The sequence below is a fragment of the Nelumbo lutea genome, chromosome 4 (assembly GCF_056320005.1).
Source record: "Nelumbo lutea isolate HS-2025 chromosome 4, American lotus-T2T, whole genome shotgun sequence".
NCBI classification, from domain to species: Eukaryota; Viridiplantae; Streptophyta; class Magnoliopsida; order Proteales; family Nelumbonaceae; genus Nelumbo; species Nelumbo lutea.
The window spans coordinates 84,820,519-84,840,839 of NC_142687.1; the positions used below are offsets into that span (position 1 = coordinate 84,820,519).

Below are 20,321 nucleotides of genomic sequence, written 5' to 3' on the forward strand. Positions count from 1 at the left end.
ATAAACCGGAAATGTAATTTTACACCAATCTTTATTTATATCTATTAAGCGAGCAAGAGAGACTTATCTTAGAATCGCCTTATCCTCTGTAAACCTTATCCTTATCTCTTGTATGTTTTAGTTGTTCTTGGTTTTGTTTTTCATTGTTCTTTTAAGAGACTGTAATTACATTCCTAGTGGTGAGTCGAACTCTCCTCCGTATATAAATTCCCAGCAATCGTTTGCTGGAACAGGGATGGAAAGAAAACTTTTCCTTCGACTGTAGTTCTCATGGTATCAGAGCCTGAATAATAGCCCCCGCATCAATCGAGTAGAGCCTCTTTCCTTCTGCCAAGTCCCAAAGCAGAGTTCTACCGTTTTTGCCACCACTGGCACAAAGAGAGCCATCGGGCGAAACTGCAACAGTGTTCACGTAACCTCCGTAACCGGTCAACGTGCAGCGCAATTTACAATTGGTAAGGTTCCAAACCTTCACGACCCGATCCCAAGATCCAGAGACAATAGTGGGTTGGAATGTATTGGGGCTGAACCTGACGTAGCTCACCTAGTTGGTGTGGCTGTAAGCATCCTGAATTGTGTACTTGCATTCTCCAAGTGCATCCCAAAGCTTGATAGTGCGGTCCCGAGAAGCAGAGACGATCTGGCGGTTGTCGATAGAGAAGGCAACGGAGAGGACATCCTTGCTGTGACCAACGAAGCGGTGAGTGGTAATGCTGGTATTGAGGTTCCAAAGGCAGAGCTCGCTGTCCCAAGAGCCGGAGAGAGCGAACTGACCGTCGGAGGAGAGCACGACATCCTCCACGAAGTGAGAATGACCGGTGAGATGGCGGCGGGGGACACCATATGTTCCTCTTCTTTGGTGAGATGCCAGACAAGGATGAACTTGTCACGGGAAGAAGAAACAATCATGTCAGAATTATCGATAGGAGTGGCGATAGCGGTCGTGGACGTGGAGGAGTACAGAGAGCAAATGCTGCGCAAGCAGTAGGGCAAACTTCTGAATCAATCCATGCAATAGAAGGAGATCGTACAACATTCGGTGGATTGACTAATGAACAATGGTCCACTTTTCTTAATCTCTTGAATTCTTGCAAACCCAGCACAAGTGAGAAGGTGATAGGTATGAATTGGATAATTGATACAGGAGCCTCACACCATATGACCGGGAACTTGAATCACTTGCATGATACCGAGACTGTGACTGGTTGTCAGGTTGGATTGCCCGATGGAAAGCATGCCATGGCAATAAAGAAAGGGACCGTCATTTTAAATAAACACATGAACCTTACTAATATGCTTTATGTTCCTCGGTTGAATTGTAACCTGATATTTGTGTCGCAATTATTAGAGGAATCGAATTGTAATATCCAATTCACTAATAAGTTTTGTGTTATACAGGACCACACTTCGAGGATGGTGATTGGTGCGGGTGAACTACGTGGAGGGCTCTACTGCTTCAAAGGTGCATACTCAAGCAAGGTTCATAAGGCAGAAGTTAAAGCTCCATACGAGTTATGACACAAGAGAATGGGTCATCCCTCCGAGAAAGTAATTAAACTTCTTCCTAATGTGAACATTAGATGTAGTGGTGGAAATAGGATTTGTGGTGTTTGTTCAAAAGCCAAATAGACAAGAGGTACGTTTGATTCTAGTGAAAATAATGCTAAAGGGATTTTCGATTTGATTCGTTGTGATTTATGGGGTCCGTACTCTGTACAAGCATCTTGTGGTGCCTCGTATTTTTTTACTATTGTTGATGAATTCTCGCGAGTTGTTTGGATTTTCTTACTTAATGACAAAAGTGAAGTGGGCAAAACGCTGCGGAGCTTCTTCACTATGGTTAAACGCCAATATGAAAAATTGGTGAAGATAGTTAGAAGTGATAATGGTATTGAATTTACTTGCTTGAAGGAATATTTTTCTGAGCAAGGTATAATACATCAGACCTCATGTGTTGAAACACCGCAACAGAATAGATGTATCGAGAGAAAGCATAAACATATACTGAATGTTGCCAGAGCCCTTAGGTTTCAGGCTAATCTCCTTATTGAGTTTTGGGGAAAATGTGTTATGATGGCTGGTTATCTGATCAACAGGACCCCCTTCACTCTCCTTTTGGGAAAAACACCGTATGAGATGTTGTATGGGCAGAAACCAAGCTACAAGCATATACGAACGTTTGGGTGTTTGTGTTATGCACGAAGCCTAAATCGTACCAGGGATAAGTTTGCCAGTAGAGCCAGACGTTGTGTCTTTGTGGGATACCCCTTTGGCAAGAAGGGGTGGAGAGTTTATGACTTAGAAAATAATTAATATTTTGTTCCCTGGGATGTGGTGTTTTCAGAAACTAAGTTTCCCTATGCTATTGAAGAAAAACAAGTCGAATACAGACACAATGATGGTAATCTTGATTATAACCAGGTGGAGACTGAAGTGTATGACGAGGAAGATAGTGAAAGTAAAAGAGATAGTACTCGTGAGGTCATTAGAAAGGGAGAACAAAGCGACAGTTGTGAAAATAATGAAGGGGAGCATGATGTAAGGGGGGATTCTGTGGAAGAAACGAATGCAGGGAATTAGCAACTTGGACGAGGCCATAGAGTGAAGCGTCCTTCCAGTCATCTCAAGGACTACGTCATACACACCACATGGTGTTCCAACCACAGTCTGAGCCCCTTTGCCAGTTCACCTCGTCGATCTCACTCTTCAGGTACTCCCTATCCTATAACACAGTATGTGAATTGTGATAAATTTTCTTTGTGACACTGCTCTTTCTTAGCAGCTGTCACAGCAAGTCATGAGCCCCAGAGTTATTCAGAGGCTATCAAAGACTCTCGTTGGAGATAAGCAATGAAAAAGAAAATTGAAGCTTTAGAAAACAATAGGACCTAGACAGTGGAGAACTTGCCAACAGGGAAGAAGGCTCTCGGAAGTAAATGGGTCTACAAGATAAAGTACAACTCAGATGGCACAATAGAACAGTACAAAGCACGTTTGGTGATCTTCGGAAACAAACAAGTTGAAGGGATTGACTACAATGAAACATTTGCGCATGTGGCAAAGATGGTTACAGTTCGAACATTCCTTGTAGTTGTTGCGGCTAGAAACTAGGAACTGCATCAGATGGATGTGCAAAACGCATTTCTCCATGGAGATCTACAAGAAAAAGTGTATATGAAGATGCCTCCTGGATTTGCTTCAAGACTACCTGGAAAGGTGTGCAAGCTGCATAAGTCGTTTTATGGTTTGAAACAGACCCCTCGTTGCTGGTTTGCTAAACTCACGATAGCCTTGAAACAGTATGGCTTTACCCGGTCACAATCTGATTACTCATTGTTTACGCTTCGACGGAAGCACGAACAGTTAAATATTTTGGTTTACGTGGACGATCTTGTCATCTCTGGAAATAACGGCAATGCCATTTGGAGATTCAAGAAGTATCTCAGCCAATGCTTCCACATTAAGGACTTGGGAACTTTGAAATATTTTTTAGGAGTGGAGGTCGCCAGAAGCTAGAAAGGTATTTTTCTTTGTTAGCGGAAGTACTCGTTGGATATCATATCAGAAACCGGTTTGTTAGGCGCTAAGCCAACTGGACTTCCCCTAGAACAAAATCATAAACTAGCTCTGGCAGATGATCCTCTGATGATAAAGTCGGAGAATTACAGGAGGCTAGTGGGTCGTTTAATTTACTTGACCATTACCCGGGATAGGGAATTTTCCTTCCAGCTGGTAGTGATCTTCGATTGCATGCCTACTGTGACTCTGACTGGGTCGGGTGTCCACTAACACAATGCACTCTCACAGGATACTTTGTTTTATTGGGCCGAGCACCTATGTCGTGGAAGACAAAGAAGCAACTTACAGTGTCCAGATCATCAGTTGAGATGGAATACAGGTCTATGGCAACAGTTGCATGTGAGTTGAAATGGTTAAAAGGGTTGTTGCATTCATTAGGAGTTGATCATCATGACCCTATGCGGTTATACTGTGATAGTCAAGCAGCCTTGCATATCGTTGCGAATCCGGTCTTCCATGAGAGGATTAAACACATTGAAGTAGACTATCACTTTGTCCGCAATAAAATCCAGAATGGGAATATACGGCCTTCCTACGTCCGGACTTTAGAGCAACTTGCCGATATGTTTACAAAGGCCCTGGGCGGGCAACAATTCGAACATCTTCTTGCCAAGTTAGGCATTTCCCATTTACATGCTCCAACTTGAGGGGGGGTATTAAGCGAGCAAGCGAGCGTTATCTTAGAATCGCCTTATCCTTTGTAAACCTTATCCTTATCTCTTGTATGTTTTAGTTGTTCTTGGTTTTGTTTTTCATTGTTCTTTTAGGAGACTGTAATTACCTTCCTATTGGTGAGCCAAACTCTGTTCTGTATATAAATTCCCAGCAATCGTTTGCTGGAATAGGATGGAAAGAAAACTTTTCCTTCGACTGTAGTTTCTCAATATCACAAACAAACGCCAACAAATGCAGACTGGGAGTAGAGTTTTACACCAGTCCGTGTTTACACCACAAACAAACGCAGCCTTAACATCTGGTGTGAAGTCAATGGCCTCAATGTTTTCAACACAGGTGTAATCCAGTCAGGCCTGTGTTGAATATTTGTCAAATTACCCACTGGGCCACCATTGATGGCAGAAAATTTTGGCTGTTGGGTGTCTACAGTTTATGACGTTGAGAGCATTTTTGGACATGACACAGTACCATGAATGTAGAGTAAAACCGTAAAAAAAAAGTAATTTCTCTATATTTTATAGGCTTCATTCGGGAAGAGTGCAAGGGGCTGTGTTTGGTTGCAGAGTGAATTTATTTTCATTAGTACATTTATTTCATTTGTATTGCAATCAAACAAAATAAATTAAAATTTGAAACAAAAATAAGTTAAATTTTATACTCAAATTTTACATTGATGCCAAACAAAACCTATAGTAAAAATACAAATATGTAGAATGCACTTGTGCATGTAAATGCAAAGTTGTTTTAATTTAATATGCATTGATGAAATTACTTTCTTGTCAAAGGATTTTAAGTTATAATGTGTTTAAACACAAATCCCAAGATTGAAATATACACTTTGAATACAAACATGCCTTGCTCCGCACTTGGCCACCTAGCGTTTACCATGGGCACAATAACTGGTACACCAGAGGTGCGTCCTTCCCGGTCCTCTCAATGCTCTAATGCCCACACCGGATATGGACCGGAATTTATGAAAACTATCACTTTCAATTTGGGGTGCTCAAATGTGGGCCTATTTTCCAAATCAAACTGGTAACTCAAATTGAACAGAAGCTAAACGATTAATCAATTGGTCGGCTTGGTTCACTGCCAATTCAATTCATCAATTTTTTTATTTCTAAAATATATTATAAATAAATATATAAATATATAATATAAGTTAGAAATATATATAAAATACTATACTATAAATAATAAATAATATATATTATATTATATATAATGCAGATATATATATATTCATTTATGACATAAATAATATAATATAATATAATATATTAACCGACGGTTTTTTATATTGATTAACTGGAACTTAATTGGTACCTTTGATTTTTTTTTTTTAAATACTGAACCAATTGATTCAGTTAACCGAAATTTTTTATTTAATCGTGTCGGTTCGATTTGGTTTTTCTATTTTTCAATTTTTCTATTTCAATACATAAGTAGATTCTTACTAAATACTATGACATCAAAACCAAACCCAAACCCAAACACATGTATTAATCCGCATCCCCTACCAACCAAATGGCATTCCAACACCGCACAATCTCACTTTTATGCATGGTGGATTCCATTCCCATGATGAGATATGCGGTGTGTGACCATATTGATATTGATAGGGTGTTGAACATGTTTTATTGGCAATATATCTCAATATCCACTTAACCATCATTTACACTCTTCGCAATGGACCCTTACGAAGAATACGATCCAGGGACCTTGGGCAGGTTTTTCTCTCGTATGCCCAGATTTCAATAATCAAGGTTTGAGAATAGACTAGATCACCTACTAAATAAACATGTTCCAACCCTCTATTAGCGTCATCTCACACCACATCTCATACATGGCAGGGTGGGTTCCACTTTTATAGTGGATCTCAGTCTCCATTTAAGAAGTGCGGTATGAGAGGATGTTGGAACGCGTTTTGGTGGTAGAAGATCCCGGTTGGAATGGTATGGGCACGGGCTTGCCCTGATGCTGACAAGACTCAAGTTTTGAATTCAACGTGCGGCCTGTGCAAGTTGTGTTGTGCCAGCCCACGGGTTGTGCCTCCCTCCCAGATATTTTGGAAGTTGGTATGGCATGGTCAATGGCCCAAACCTGTGCGCCTGTGGGCCTATGCTGTGCTAGGTTAATCCGTGGGCTGAGTCTTGGGTCAAGTCGGGCCATAGATTAGGCCAAAGTTATTTATTTAAAAAATTAAAAGAAAAACTTAAAATTTTAATTTTGTATGAATTTGATATATACAATTGTTTATATATAAAATAATTAAATAAAATAGTATAATAAAATTGAAAAAAAATTATTTATTTCATTAATATATTATATAATTATAATTTATATGACATATAAAATATATAAATATTAAATACATGGGTTGTGCCACAGGTTGGATCGTGGGCCATGAACAATACACGACAATGTGAGCCATGTTAGTCCTACTTGTCCCACTAAGTTAATGTTGGAGAAAAATTGGGTCACTGTAACTTTTGAGGAGAAGCTCTGAGTCGTGTCTGAAGACACTATCTTTAGAACGTTATTTGCCCCCACTCAGTTTTATTGAGTTTGCTGTTAGGTTACAGGCAAATTCGTTCACAGGATACAACAGAGCCTTGGGCGAGAATCTGCAACTAGCAAAGTTGAAGAGTCTCCAAAGAAACCTTCTGTGAGACTGTAGCAAACCGGACTGAGAGAGAGAGAGAGAGTGAGTGAATTTCGAAATTGTGTGATTTGGAGTCTGATTCATGCTCCTTAAATAATTTGTAAAAACGTATGAAGAAAATATAGGTGTTGGTTTAGAGAAGGCACTTTGAACAGTCACAATTTAAAAAGTAGTTAATAGTTGGTGACTGCTAATTTTGAATTGTGCCTCTTGATCACATCCGATCAAATCATGACTGTTGATCTCATTAACGGTGATCAACGATGATCAATGCATCAAAACCATAACCGTCCATCGTGAACCACGCGGGTGCGAACAAAGTGAGCCTCTAAAGCGCCTCATTGCGCCGCACACACGTGCACGCGTTGCACGGTATCGAAACCCCATACTCTCCTCTACTAATTCTAAGGAGTGTAAATCAGATCCTATTGAAAAACTGAAAACAAAATTTATAATTTTCCAATATAAGACAAATTCAAAATTGGGTTTTTGTAAGAAAAAAAAACAGATTTTTCAAACAAGTGCAATTTCTCATGTAATTAAACAATCAAACCTGTTAGATTTAATCTCTTATGAGATTAAAATCAAACAGTTAAAACCCCAAACCCAATACAATCCATCGACTCATACAAATCGTATTGGGCTTCAAAATCGTACAGCATCACAAACAGCATGCCCCGATTTACTCCTCTCACTTGAATAGATTAAATAATGACACATGTATACCCGGCCCATGAAAATAAAGAAATCATAACTCATAATAAAATCATTTTATTAATGTTTTATTAATACACGCATATCACGGAACTAAGCAAGCAATTAGAGCTCACAAGTGGTCACTTGTGACAGGCGCAGGCAGTTGGGTTGAAAATCAATAGAAATGTGAATAGAGGGTCACCCACATATGGCCGGATGGGATGAGATAGCGAAATTTGTTTGCTCCATATCCATGCCTCGGTGATTTCATTGGGCACACAATGGAAATCCGTACGGAAAATATTTTACTTATGAAACATGCTTTGACATTTGCTCATCTAAGGTGCAATCTAGACATGTCATTCTGTATGATGTGGGGATACTGGCGGTGGGATTAATTGCCTTATCGTCAGTTGGTCACATCGTGGAGCAACTTTGGCCAGCAGATTCTAGTTGGTGCAGTACCCTATGATTATACCTTCACAATACGCACGTCGAATTTTGTCCTTTCACCGCCACAACCACCACCCAAACTAAAGACGGGTGCCAAAATTATTCCTGTAAAAAACGTTAAAAAAAAAACAAGCTTTTTTAGGGTCCACGAGAATGATGTCAAATAATCCTGTAAAAAAATAACAACGCCTATCATATTCTTATATTTACAATGTCTTAAACACCAACCCGGACGAGGTGCAGATTTGAGTTAAATCATTCAACTGTCTCTATTCTCTAATGTCGTGCGGAAGCTTCATTTTACATTTTAGTATTTTACAACAAAATGTGGCTTAGCCATTTTTTCTATTATTGAGTGTGGCTTAGCTGCAAGGGCGTGTATGGGCAAGTAGACTTGTACCATAATCCTATCATTACTGCTACCCAGTATCCATTCATGAACATATCTCTTCAACCCATATTGGTCGGATTCATACTCAATTTAAGAATAGAATACCCATATTGGTGGGATTCGTAAAATGAGGTGGGTTAAATGGTTGAGTCCTAAAAGTAAACGAAATTAAAATTAATTTTGATGCATATATAGCAATAATTATTAATAGAGATAGAGATGGAAATTTCTTAAAATGCACAATTAAGGATATAGTAATAGTTTAGACTTTAGATAATTTAGAGCGGCAATTTTTCTATATTTTTTAAGGCTATCCCTTGGGTTGCATAGCCTTTTATTTTTTCTTTCTTATCCCAAAAAAAAAAAAAAAAAAAAAAAGTTCCCATGGCTAATCCCATCATAAACTTCAACCCAAAATGAGGAAAAAAAAAAAGAAAGGGAAATGCCTGACCCCCCTCCCCCCACCCACGTTGAAGTTTCTGACCATTGTTGAAACTAGAAACCTCTCTTGAAGTTTGGTACTTGCAAAGTTGCAATCACTTCTACTAAATCTTTTGACACAGTTGCAAGTGGACCCCCTTTGTTAGAATTTACTATCAAGAGGCATGAAAATATCCAAAATACCTATGCAATTACTATTAAGGCTGGTTTGTATAGAAAAACAACAATAATAAATAAAGAAAATTTAAAAGTTGTAATTTTACCTTTGAGCTATTGATAAGATGGGCAAATTTAAAAAATAAATTAATGTTAGAAAAGAGATTGGAAGGGTTTGGGCTAGCGATTCATACGAAGAGAAGATTTGAAAAATAAACATTTGGGTGAAAAGTAACTACATGAGTATTTTAGACATTTTTATACCTCTTACTAGAAGATTTAAGAGAGAGAGAGAGAGATCTACTTGCAAGTTGCAACTATGTCACAGAGTTCAAGAGGTGATTACAATTATCAAACTTCAAGGGAGATTTCACCACAGACAAAAACTTCAGGGGATATTTCAACAATTTACCCAAAAAGAAAAGAAACCCATCATACGCAGGCTTTCTTTTGCAAACCGTATCACAATAGAGCAAAATAAAGGTAGACAGACTTAGATTGAGATCTCGATACCCAAGGTCTTATTCCTATCGAACGGGAATAATTTGTGACAACAATCTATTCTATATATATAAAGCAAGGTTATCCACATCACCATGCCTTTCCTTGCTCCCAACCCACTTATTTTTTTTTATTTTTTAATTTCATGTAATTATCCATTAAACCAATAAGAAAACAACATAGGCTAAATTATCTCTAACAACCAATAGATAAAGGGCCCATTTGGTGTGTCTTTCTACACGGTATTTTGGCTGTTTACAAGTTGAGTAGACCAATTTTAGATCTATTTCCGTTTGATGCATGGAAGATCTAACCACCAAAAGCCGGAACGCCAAAAAGACACGAAAAGCCCATTTTGGGTTGACTTCGGGAAGCTCCAAATGAAGCTTTTTGCGTCTTTCGCGTTTTATTCTCACGTGGAAAGACGTGTGTCTGGCAAACGTGCATTGGGCTACTCAGATCTTCATGCAAAATCTCAATGCGTCTTTTGACTATCACGGCTACCAGAAGATTTTCCCAACCCAAAGAAAGATGTATTTGCTTTTCTAATGTCTATCCAAGTGGCACCACTATCCCCCACCTTCTCCTAAATTATCTCCAATTCCTATTTATCTCCTAAATTATCTCTAATTCTTATTTATCCTCTCTTCACTTTTGTCTGTATCTATCTAAATAAAGTTTCAATTAAAAAACTTAAGAATTATTTAAATATTATAATGAAATTATATACTAACTTTAAAATATTTATTAAGAATATAAAAAATAATTATAATAGATTTAATAATATTTAACTTATTAATAGTTTTATATTTTTACAAAATTCATCAAAAAATTATGTACTAACAATATAAAATATAATTTTATGAAATATCAATTTAAATGTTATTAAAATAATAAAGCTTTAACATTAAAAAGAAAAATATTACTTAAAATTTTCCAATAACTAAATATCTTAAATAAGAATATTAAAAATAGCTAAATAATTATATAATGAAATATTTAATATTATGCAATAACTATAAAATAAATAAAATTAAAATAACAAAAAAATTTAAATATTTTACATATTTAACATAACTAATTTTTATATACTTAAAATAACAAAATAATGTAATAAATTGAAAATTTTTCTTAAAAGTAGAAAAATAATTATAATAGGTATCATAATATTCAAATTAATAATAATTTAACATTTTAAAAAAAAAATTAATAATGAAATTATGTAATAATAGTATAAATTATAATTTTATGAATTATTAAATTTAATAAATATTTAATATTGTTAATAACTAATTTCACCTTTATCAATTACTAACTCTAGAAATTAACTTTCAAAAAAAAAATATTTATTAATAATAATTTGACAATGTTAGTTTATATTTATTTATATACTAAAATTAATATTTACTGATTTTCAGTAATTATTTATTGTATTTTGGATAAATATATTTTCAATGTTATGTATAAATCTTTTTTTTTTGTTATTTAACAAAAAATTTTGAATAATTATTAAAGATTAAACTACTATTATTTAACTTTTTAAATTTAATTTATTGTGCTTATTGTATTTATTGTATTTTTGTTATAAGTTTATTTTTAGTAATTATATATTTTTTATAATTTATTGATTTGTATTTATTAGAGATTACACTATTTATTGACTAATTTAATATATTTTTAGTATTTATTATATTTTTTAATTATCATATTTTATTGTTTATTTATTTATTTTCACTATAAATTTTTTATAATTATTGGAGATTAAACTATTGCTATTTATTAGAGATTAAACTATTAATTTAGTTGAGATTAGGGGTGTTCAAGGGTCGTTCAGTTCGATTGTAGGTTGTTAGCCAACCAAATTGACCTAATCAAGGTTGGAAAGTTGGTCACCTGAAACATAATGAACATTAATGAAAACCAACCAACTTGAAATGTATTGATTGAGTTAATTTTCAATTTGGTTGATTGGTTAAAAATATTTAAACTAAAAAAATTAAATTTAAATTTTAAAAAAATGACAATAATATTTAAAAATAAATAAATTTATGATATAACATTATAATGACAATATACAAGTTGGGGAGATATTCCCAACGTACTGTCTAGGGGTGATCATGGGCTGAGCCAGGGTTAGCCCGGGCTGGGCTTTGCACTTATGATGAGTGCTATAGCTTAGGCCCGGGCCTAGCCTAGCCTGGGGTTCCGGGCCTGAAACATAAGCCCTAGCCCAAATGTATACGAGCCCAGGCTGGGCCGGGCCTAATTCCGGGCCAATGTCACTCATATATAAAACATTACATATCTATATATTAAATGACATAATATACATATAAACCTTTTTTATACATTATGTAATATAAAATATTACATATAATATAAATTATACGTCATGTTATAATATTTATATATAAAATATATAATATAATATAAAATAACATATATATATATATATATACATGTGTAAATTTAAATATATGCAGATTGGGCCGGGCCGAGCCAGGCCAGGCTTGAAGTATTAATCCCTAATCCAGCCCTAAAATTTACGGGCTGATGTGGAATGATCACCCCTAGTATACCGTGTAAGTGCTGTGAGGAGCAAGCCCGAATTTTCGATGTACAGATATTGCCTTCAACTAATCCAATCCTTACTCGTTCTCCTCGTTGGCTCGTTCCTGACATCCACATACACGTGAAAAGGACCCGTCTTCGCTCCACGCAACTGCAACTGCAGCCGCAACGCCAAGAGACATTTGTTACATGAGAGGGCAAAAAATAACAGAGCAAGCATTTAAAGTTCTGGAGTTCAGACTCTGCTTTAAATTTTGAAGGAAAACCACCTCCACCCCACCTATTAGAGAGCTTGAGCTGAGTGAGAGAGGGGAGAGGAAGAGGAAGAGAGATGGAGGGGATAGAACATAGGATGGTCAGCGTGAATGGAATAAACATGCACATAGCGGAGAAAGGGGAAGGACCAGTCGTTCTCTTCATTCACGGCTTCCCCGAGCTATGGTACAGTTGGAGGCACCAGATCGTCGCTCTTGCTGCCCGCGGTTACCGAGCCGTCGCACCTGACCTCCGCGGCTACGGAGATACTGATGCTCCCCCTTCCATCACTAGCTACTCCGTCTTTCACATTGTTGGCGACCTTATCGCTCTCCTCAACATCCTCGGCCAAGATCAGGTACATACCTCTGTCACCGCAAAATTAAACAGCTTTCTGTACTTGGGTCTCGTTAATTAGGCTGGATTTTGTTTGCTAGGTTTTTGTGGTGGGACATGATTGGGGAGCTCTCATCGCATGGTATCTTTGCTTGTTTCGGCCGGACCGGGTTAAGGCATTGGTTAACCTTAGCGTCTCCTTTATTCCTCGAAATCCGGCCGGGAAGACTGTTCAGAGGTTGCGAGCCGCCTTTGGGGATAACTATTACATCTGCAGATTTCAGGTTTTGTTGTTTCTTCTGACCCTTTTAAATTTTCAAATGGCGATTCATTCTACTATAGATGCTTGCCTTTATCTTTCATTCCTCCCCTATTTGTTGTTATTTTTTCTCCTTCGAGACCCCTAACCGGAGGAATCCCCATCCGAGAGTTATTTTGATTTTAAGTCACAATCACGGCTATTGGAATTTCTGATCCACAATTTCCACCATCTATGGTTTTTTTCTTTAAATTCTTAAATTGGATTTTGTATAAGATAGAACAGCGATAGCACTCGGGATCTGCTCCAGCAACAGATTACATCACCCAGCAAGAGCAACCCTCTCTTGTCAAGTCGTTTCATATATTAATGAATTGATCCGTAGCTGCATCCACATGCATGCCACGTTACTGTCTTACGGGTAGCAAACCAGACGATAGCTTAGACTGGATCAGACCCAGATACGGGGTTTCCTCCCGCAGAGGACTCCGGTAGATAATGCAATTCCTACATGCTAAAATAACAAAATACAAATCTGATTTGGCAGCGGTGGTTACGATCTGCAGACAACCCACCAATGAATTTTATTTTTGGTGAGAAATCCCTGGAATTGGGTTGCTGTACAACTACTCTCCCTCCCCTGCTCTACTTTATAACCTCCTTCCTTTTCCAATTCTCCCACTGGACATCCATTAATTCCACCATGTGTGACATGGAGATTTTGTACTCGGACACAACAGTATCCTCATTAGTAATGTTAAGCTTTAGATTTTTTTTTTTTTTTTTTCATGTAAAGCATTCCCATCTTGTACGATTATTAGGATTTCCAAACCTCTTGTCAACTAGCCTCTTTATTTCCCTGTACCACATCCTTTTCTACTTGTCAACAAAATTCTGTTTACCTTTCGTCAGTTAACCAAAAGAGAAATAGCCTTTATGGGACCAACCATCTTTAATGCCTGTTACTGTTCTAGGTGCCCTGATGCTAATACACGGGCAGGTATTGGTGTTATAGGTGAAATTGTTTGAAATTTTGAATTGTTCTAGCTCAGTGGAATTCAAAATTCTGAGGTAGAGTACATTCTACTTATCCCCTGTTATTATTATAAATACCACTGTCCACAATCTTTTGTTTGTCCTTCCCTCCCAATCCCAGCTTACCCACTTAAAACATGGTGATAACGGCATGATTCTCTTAACTGATCATGATGAAAGAGAAAAAAAAAATGGTCAGTGGCTTATCTTTCTCACTTGTAGGTGTTGTTATGGACTGTTTTGCATTTCATTGGCATGAAGACCAAATCTTTTGTTTATTTTTTAAGTGGGTATTCTTAATTATGTTGTAGGAACCTGGAGAGATAGAAGCTGAGTTTGCTCAAGCTGGTGCTACAAAAATAATGAAGTATTTCCTAACATATAAAAAAACAGGCCCCCTCATCCTTCCTAAAGGAAGTATTAGAAGCTTACATGATGCCCCTCCAGTTGATGAGTTGCCTCCTTGGCTAACAGAAGAAGACGTTAACTACTATGCTACCAAATTCGAGCAAAAGGGCTTCACCGGGGGACTGAACTACTACCGAGCTCTGGACCTGTATGTTAACATGTCATTTTTCCCTTTCTCCTGTCTCCTCCACTAGAGCACTAGCTTATTGCTTTTAGATTGTAATGTTTCTCCCATCTTTGTTTCAGAACGTGGGAGCTCACAGCACCATGGACTAACGTACAAGTGAAAGTGCCAGCGAAGTTTATTGTGGGCGACCAGGATGTGACCTACACTACTCCAGGTGCAAAGGAATACATACATGGCGGTGGCTTCAAAAGAGATGTGCCATTCCTGCAGGAAGTTGTTGTAATGGAAGGAGTAGGGCATTTCATCACCCAGGAAAGGGCTGATGAAATTAGTGCACACATTCATGACTTCATTCAGAAGTTCTGATCGGGTTATGTTCTTTCTTTTCTCCCCCTTTAGTCCATCAGTTGATGCTGTTCCTTTGCAAGTCTAGTGTGAACTCTGTTGTCTTAAAATAAAAGTAGTTTTATGTGGTAGAATTTTGTTGTTATGAGCAAGTACATCAGAGTTTTTGCAGTGGAGATATTTATATTTGCACTCTTCCCAAATACCGTATACTGGCTTTAAAAATGCTTAGCCTCAGAAATATGACCGTCTGGATGTAAGGCATTGACCAATACACCTTTTATGGTCTTCTTTGCTTGTGTTCAGCCGTGCTATTTAATTTTTCTAGTTGAGAATATCAGTTCCTGGTTCCTTGGACAGTTGAAAGAGACGGTGTTTCCACACAAAGTGCTCTCAGGCGAATCTGAAACACTTCATGAATCCTGATGCCCCATCGCTCTGCCATATTGGTGAGGCCTCAGCGTTTCCATTGTTTATAATGAAGCTATAGAGATCCATTTTCAGATGGTTGAGGTCCTTGAGGATGAGGCCACCTACAATACATACTTCAGGGTGCACTTTCGCAGATCTAATGATGAACATACAATTTATCTATAATTTATGAGGTCTTTGCATGGATTATTATGTCGGTTTATTAAATTTTGTCATAATTTAGCTTAATGTTAAGAAAATATTTCAAGGGTAATTAATTCAAAAAAAAAAAAAGGCAAAAGGTAATAAAAGAATGTTCAAAAAAAACAAATTCAGCACAGTCCAATTATGGAAGCAAGAGAGCACACTTTAGCCTAAGAAGTTGGTTTTATTTAATTTTGCCCTAATTTAACTTAATGCTAAGAAAAAAATTCAGGAGTAATTAATTCAAGAAAAAAAGGCAAAAGGTAAGAAAAAAAATGTTCAAAAAAACCAAATTCAGCCCAGTCCGATTATGAAAGAAAGAGAGCACACTACGGCCCAAGAAGTACAAGTTGATTCCTTAAAAAAACCCAAGAAAAGAAAGTTTAACAATGAGTAAAATTCAGCCCAATAGAGAAGGCTCATTCTCAACCCAAAAGAGCAGTCTAGAATATAGCTATCATGTGCTAAGAGGGAGTTTAAGTGCAACCCAAAGAGTTAGGGGCGGCAACTCTTAGAAGGCTTTCAAGAGAGAACTCTAAAAAGTTCAAGAAGGGGGTATAATATACCCCATTCTAGAGGCTTCAAGAAGGGGCAAGAACTCCTTGAAAATCTATATAAGGAGGCCTCTAGAAAAAGGGAGAGGTGTTCAATTGCTTAAGAGAAAGGTTCTCCCATTCCTAGATATTCGAACACCTTGAAGAGAAAAGAATAGAAGAAGGGCTAGGCACAAGGAGGAGTAGAATAAGGGATGAAAGAGTTCAAGTCAAGCTAGCAAGAAGAGAATGTGAGTTTGAAATTGGGGGTTTTTTATTCAGAAATCTATTGTAATAATTCTATTCTATTTTCATTTTCCTTTGATTCAAATTCAGCTTCCTTGTTGTAATTTTTTCTTTCTTCCTCTTTCATTCTTTCTTGATGTAATTAAGTTGATAAAATTCTATACCAGCAATCAATTTCTTTTTGATTCATTTGAATGAGTGTGGTTTGTTCTTGAAGTTTCTTGAATAGGGGCTAATTGTATATCAATTCAACCAATTAAACTTTCAAAACTCATATCTGAATTCTCAAATCTGAGATTGCAAGATCTGAATTGTTTGAAAAAGAATTCAAATCTACAAATTTTCAGCTTGGCCGAATTGATCTAAGCTTGGAATTCTTAGAGTGCTTGAGTAAGACTCTAAGAATTCAGATCTACTATTCAATAACTGAATTGGATGCAATGTTAGAGATAACTTGCACAATTCAGTTGGTGATCAATTCAAATTTAAATTGATGCCTTAGAAGTGTTTGAAGAAATGCATGCATGGGATTAGATCCTTAATAGAGATATGGGGATCATCACTAATGCATGGAATGAACATGCACTCGAAAGAGGTTGTTCATGACATTGGGGTTTCACCAAACCAAGGTTTAATCACAATCTATTCGAATGATTCAAATTGATTGGTCGCTGAATTCTGAGATTGACATTAACTGCTTATTCTTCTAACCTGAATTGAAGGAAATTAGGCCAATAATTTAGATAGATTTTAGTTTAGGATTTTTAGCTTTTGAATAAGTTTTGATTTATTGTTGATCAGATAAGAAATGCTCAATTTAGTATTAGTAATTGTTTCCTAAATCCTCGTGGGAACGATACTTTATTCACTACTTTACTACTTGAACGGATAGTGCGTTTGCTAGTGTCACAATGAGCCACATCACCCAACTTGGTGGAACTATATTTAATTTAGTGATTTTGGTAATTTAATTTAATGAAAGTTAAATTATAAAACTTCCAATTATTCAAATAAATAATTGGAAAATTTTAATAATTTCCATAAGTATATCTACATTTAAAATTACCATAATTATTAGAACTATATTTATGGGTTTTGGGGGTGTTACGGGTTTGGGAGATGACCCCTTGGGTAGGAATGACAATGGGCGGGATTGGAGTGGGAATCATACTCCTCGTCCCGATCCCAAGTCTTAAATTAATTCCCATCCCTAACCCCTATCCTTATCGGGAAAAGTTTAGCCAGCATCCCGATCCCCGATGGAGACGAATTCCCCATTAGGGACCTGAATCCCTAAATTTTTTAATTAAAAGTTTATTTTTAGAAAGGTATTTAGCTAGCATCCCTATCCCTATTGAGCAGGGTATGGACTTCACTCCCCTTCCCCATCCAGGTCTCCAATCAATTATTCCTATTAATCCCATCCCCACCTTGTCCTTGCTAAGGTAGTCTCTATCCCCATCCCCGCCTGGTCAGGGAAGTTAGATACTACTTGATGGAGATGGGGAAAATTGACATCCCTACCATCAAGTTCTGTAGTTGTCCCCGTTAAGGTAGTCTCTATCTCCATCCCCGCCTGGTCAAGGAGGCCAAATACTCGATGGAAATGGGGAAATTTGTCATCCCCATCATCGGGTTGTGTAGCCCCATAGAGCTATAAGTTTTAAGCCTAACAAACCTTAATAGGAATACCTAATTGAGGACCAGGACTAAGATGGGGCGTGAAGTCCACACCTCGCTTGACCCCAATTGTATATATTAAATATTTGTATATATATTCTATTAAATACATAATATTATTTATAATATTTTGCATATTATATATATACATATATATATCAAAATATATTTAAAATGTTATTTGCATTTTAATTACTAAAAATTACTGATTTTGGTAATTTAATTTAGTGAAAATTAAACTATAAAACTTCTAACAAGTATTGGAAATTTTTAATAATTTCCATAAGTATTGGATACTACATTTTTTTATATCTTTTCAAGGGCTACACAAAGGGGGTAGGCTCATCCCCCAACCCAGGTGTAGGTGGGATTCAATCCCAAGTCTCTGCTACAACCAACGAGAGACCATACCAACCCGTTGGTTGGCACCTTGTAGTAGTGGATACTACATTTATAATTACCATGATTATTGAAACTATATTTATGGGCTTGGGGATGACCCCCCCCCCCCCGATTAGGAATGGCAATGGGTGGGTTTGGAACGGGGATCATACTCCCCGTCTTGATCCCAAGTTTTAAATCAATTCCCTCTCTAACCCCTATCCTCATAAGGAAAAAAAAATAGCCTACATCCCCAATCCCCAATGGAGACGGGTTCCCTATCGGTCGGGGACCTAAATCCCCAAATTTTTTAATTAAAAGTTTGTTTTTAGAAAGAAAAGTTAAAATGAAAATAATAATATATATAATATAAATAATATTATAAATAATATTATTTATATAATATAATATATAATTATTGAAAATTTAATATTAGTTAAAATATTAATAATCACAAATTCAATAATTAAAATTATTGGGGATTTTTCATTTAAAATTTTATTTCAATAAATATAAATGTAATATTATTAGAACTAATATTTATGGGCTTAGGGATGACCCCTAAGTAGGAATGGCAATGGGCAGGTTTAGGGCAGGGATCATACTCCCTATCCCAACCCAGAGTTTTAAATTTATCCCCATCTCTAACCTCGATCCCTGTTGGGAAAAAAATTAGTCTACATCCCTGGTCCCTAACGGTGACGGTTTTCCATTGGGGACATGAATCCCCAAATTTTTTAATTCAAAGTTTTTTTTAGAAATGTATTTATTTAAAACAAAGGAAGCGTTAAAATATAAATAATATTTTAAATATATATAATATAAATAATATTATAAACAACATAGATTATATTATATTAATATAATATATATACAAATATTTAATATATATAACCGGGGTTGAGGCAAGGTATGGACTTCACTCCCCGTCCCCAATCGAGTATTCCTATTAATCCCATCCCCATCCCAGCCTGGTCGAGGATGTTGGTACTCAACGGGGATGGAAAAAATTGCCATCCTTACTCGTGGGTTTTGTAGCCCTAAAATTTTTAGGTGGAAGGGTTGGGATTTTGTGTAGCCACGAAAAAACTAAAACCAAAATTTTTCAATTTGGTTTTTTCGGTTTTAACCGAATAATGCTCATCCCTACCTAAAATACCCCTATATTCCCATAAACCTATATCCAAAAATTAAATTATTTTTAGGTGGTTGTCTTAAGGTAGGAAAAATTTGAGGATTCCCCGTTAGGGATAGGAAGTGGGTGCCTTGCCCCGAACCCTCCCCAACATCAGGGACGGGGCAAGAAAAATTTAAGGATTCCCTATCCCTAATACGAGTGGGTGCCTCGCCCTTAACCTGCTCAACAACAAGGACAAGGATCAAAAAATTCGAGAATTCCCCGTCTTTAATGAGGAGTGGGTGCCTTGCCTTGAACCCGCCTAACATCGAAAACAAGGTAGGGATGGGGTAGAGTGTTTTAACTACAAGGTGGAGACAAGGAGGGGGTGCCACGCCCTAATCCCACCCCGTTGTCATTTCTATATAATTGTTAATTATTAGCTTTTGTAATTATTTTTATTTATTTAAAATCGATCAAAATTCATTTAAAAATAATAGAAATAATAATAGTTATTAAAATAACCAAAAATGATTAATAAAATTATATTTATTAAATATATATTCATATTAAATTAGCAATAATTGTTTTCTATAAATCATCATTTAATAAAAATATGCAATTATTAAATTTTTAAATATTCACAATAAATTTAGACATTTTTAATTAATTAACAACAAATTTTGGTTATTAATTTATCAAGTTATTAATAGTAAATAACATCATTCAATCTTACAAATTTTCTCGTACATGGCACGGGTCCTCGCTAGTGCCATCCAAACTTGAATCAAGTTTGTCCGGCCCAAACCGATCCAAATAGCGTCAAGTCAGGCTACCCCCATTGTGAAGCCCATGA

The 20,321-nt window shown here is 36.5% G+C and overlaps 1 protein-coding gene and 1 pseudogene across 1 annotated transcript; one reads left to right on the plus strand and one right to left on the minus strand.

Annotated features, from left to right (window-relative positions):
* Positions 1 to 249: 249 nt before the first annotated feature.
* LOC148861453 (small ribosomal subunit protein RACK1 pseudogene) lies at positions 250 to 12,310 on the minus strand (annotated as a pseudogene).
* LOC148861454 (alpha/beta-Hydrolases superfamily protein) lies at positions 12,105 to 15,096 on the plus strand. The gene is made up of 4 exons (XM_088941988.1): positions 12,105 to 12,741; positions 12,821 to 13,003; positions 14,325 to 14,569; positions 14,668 to 15,096. Exons 1-4 carry the CDS (start codon positions 12,460 to 12,462, stop codon positions 14,912 to 14,914), a joined length of 957 nt encoding a protein of 318 aa, XP_088798114.1. The 5' UTR covers positions 12,105 to 12,459; the 3' UTR covers positions 14,915 to 15,096.
* Positions 15,097 to 20,321: the final 5,225 nt, after the last annotated feature.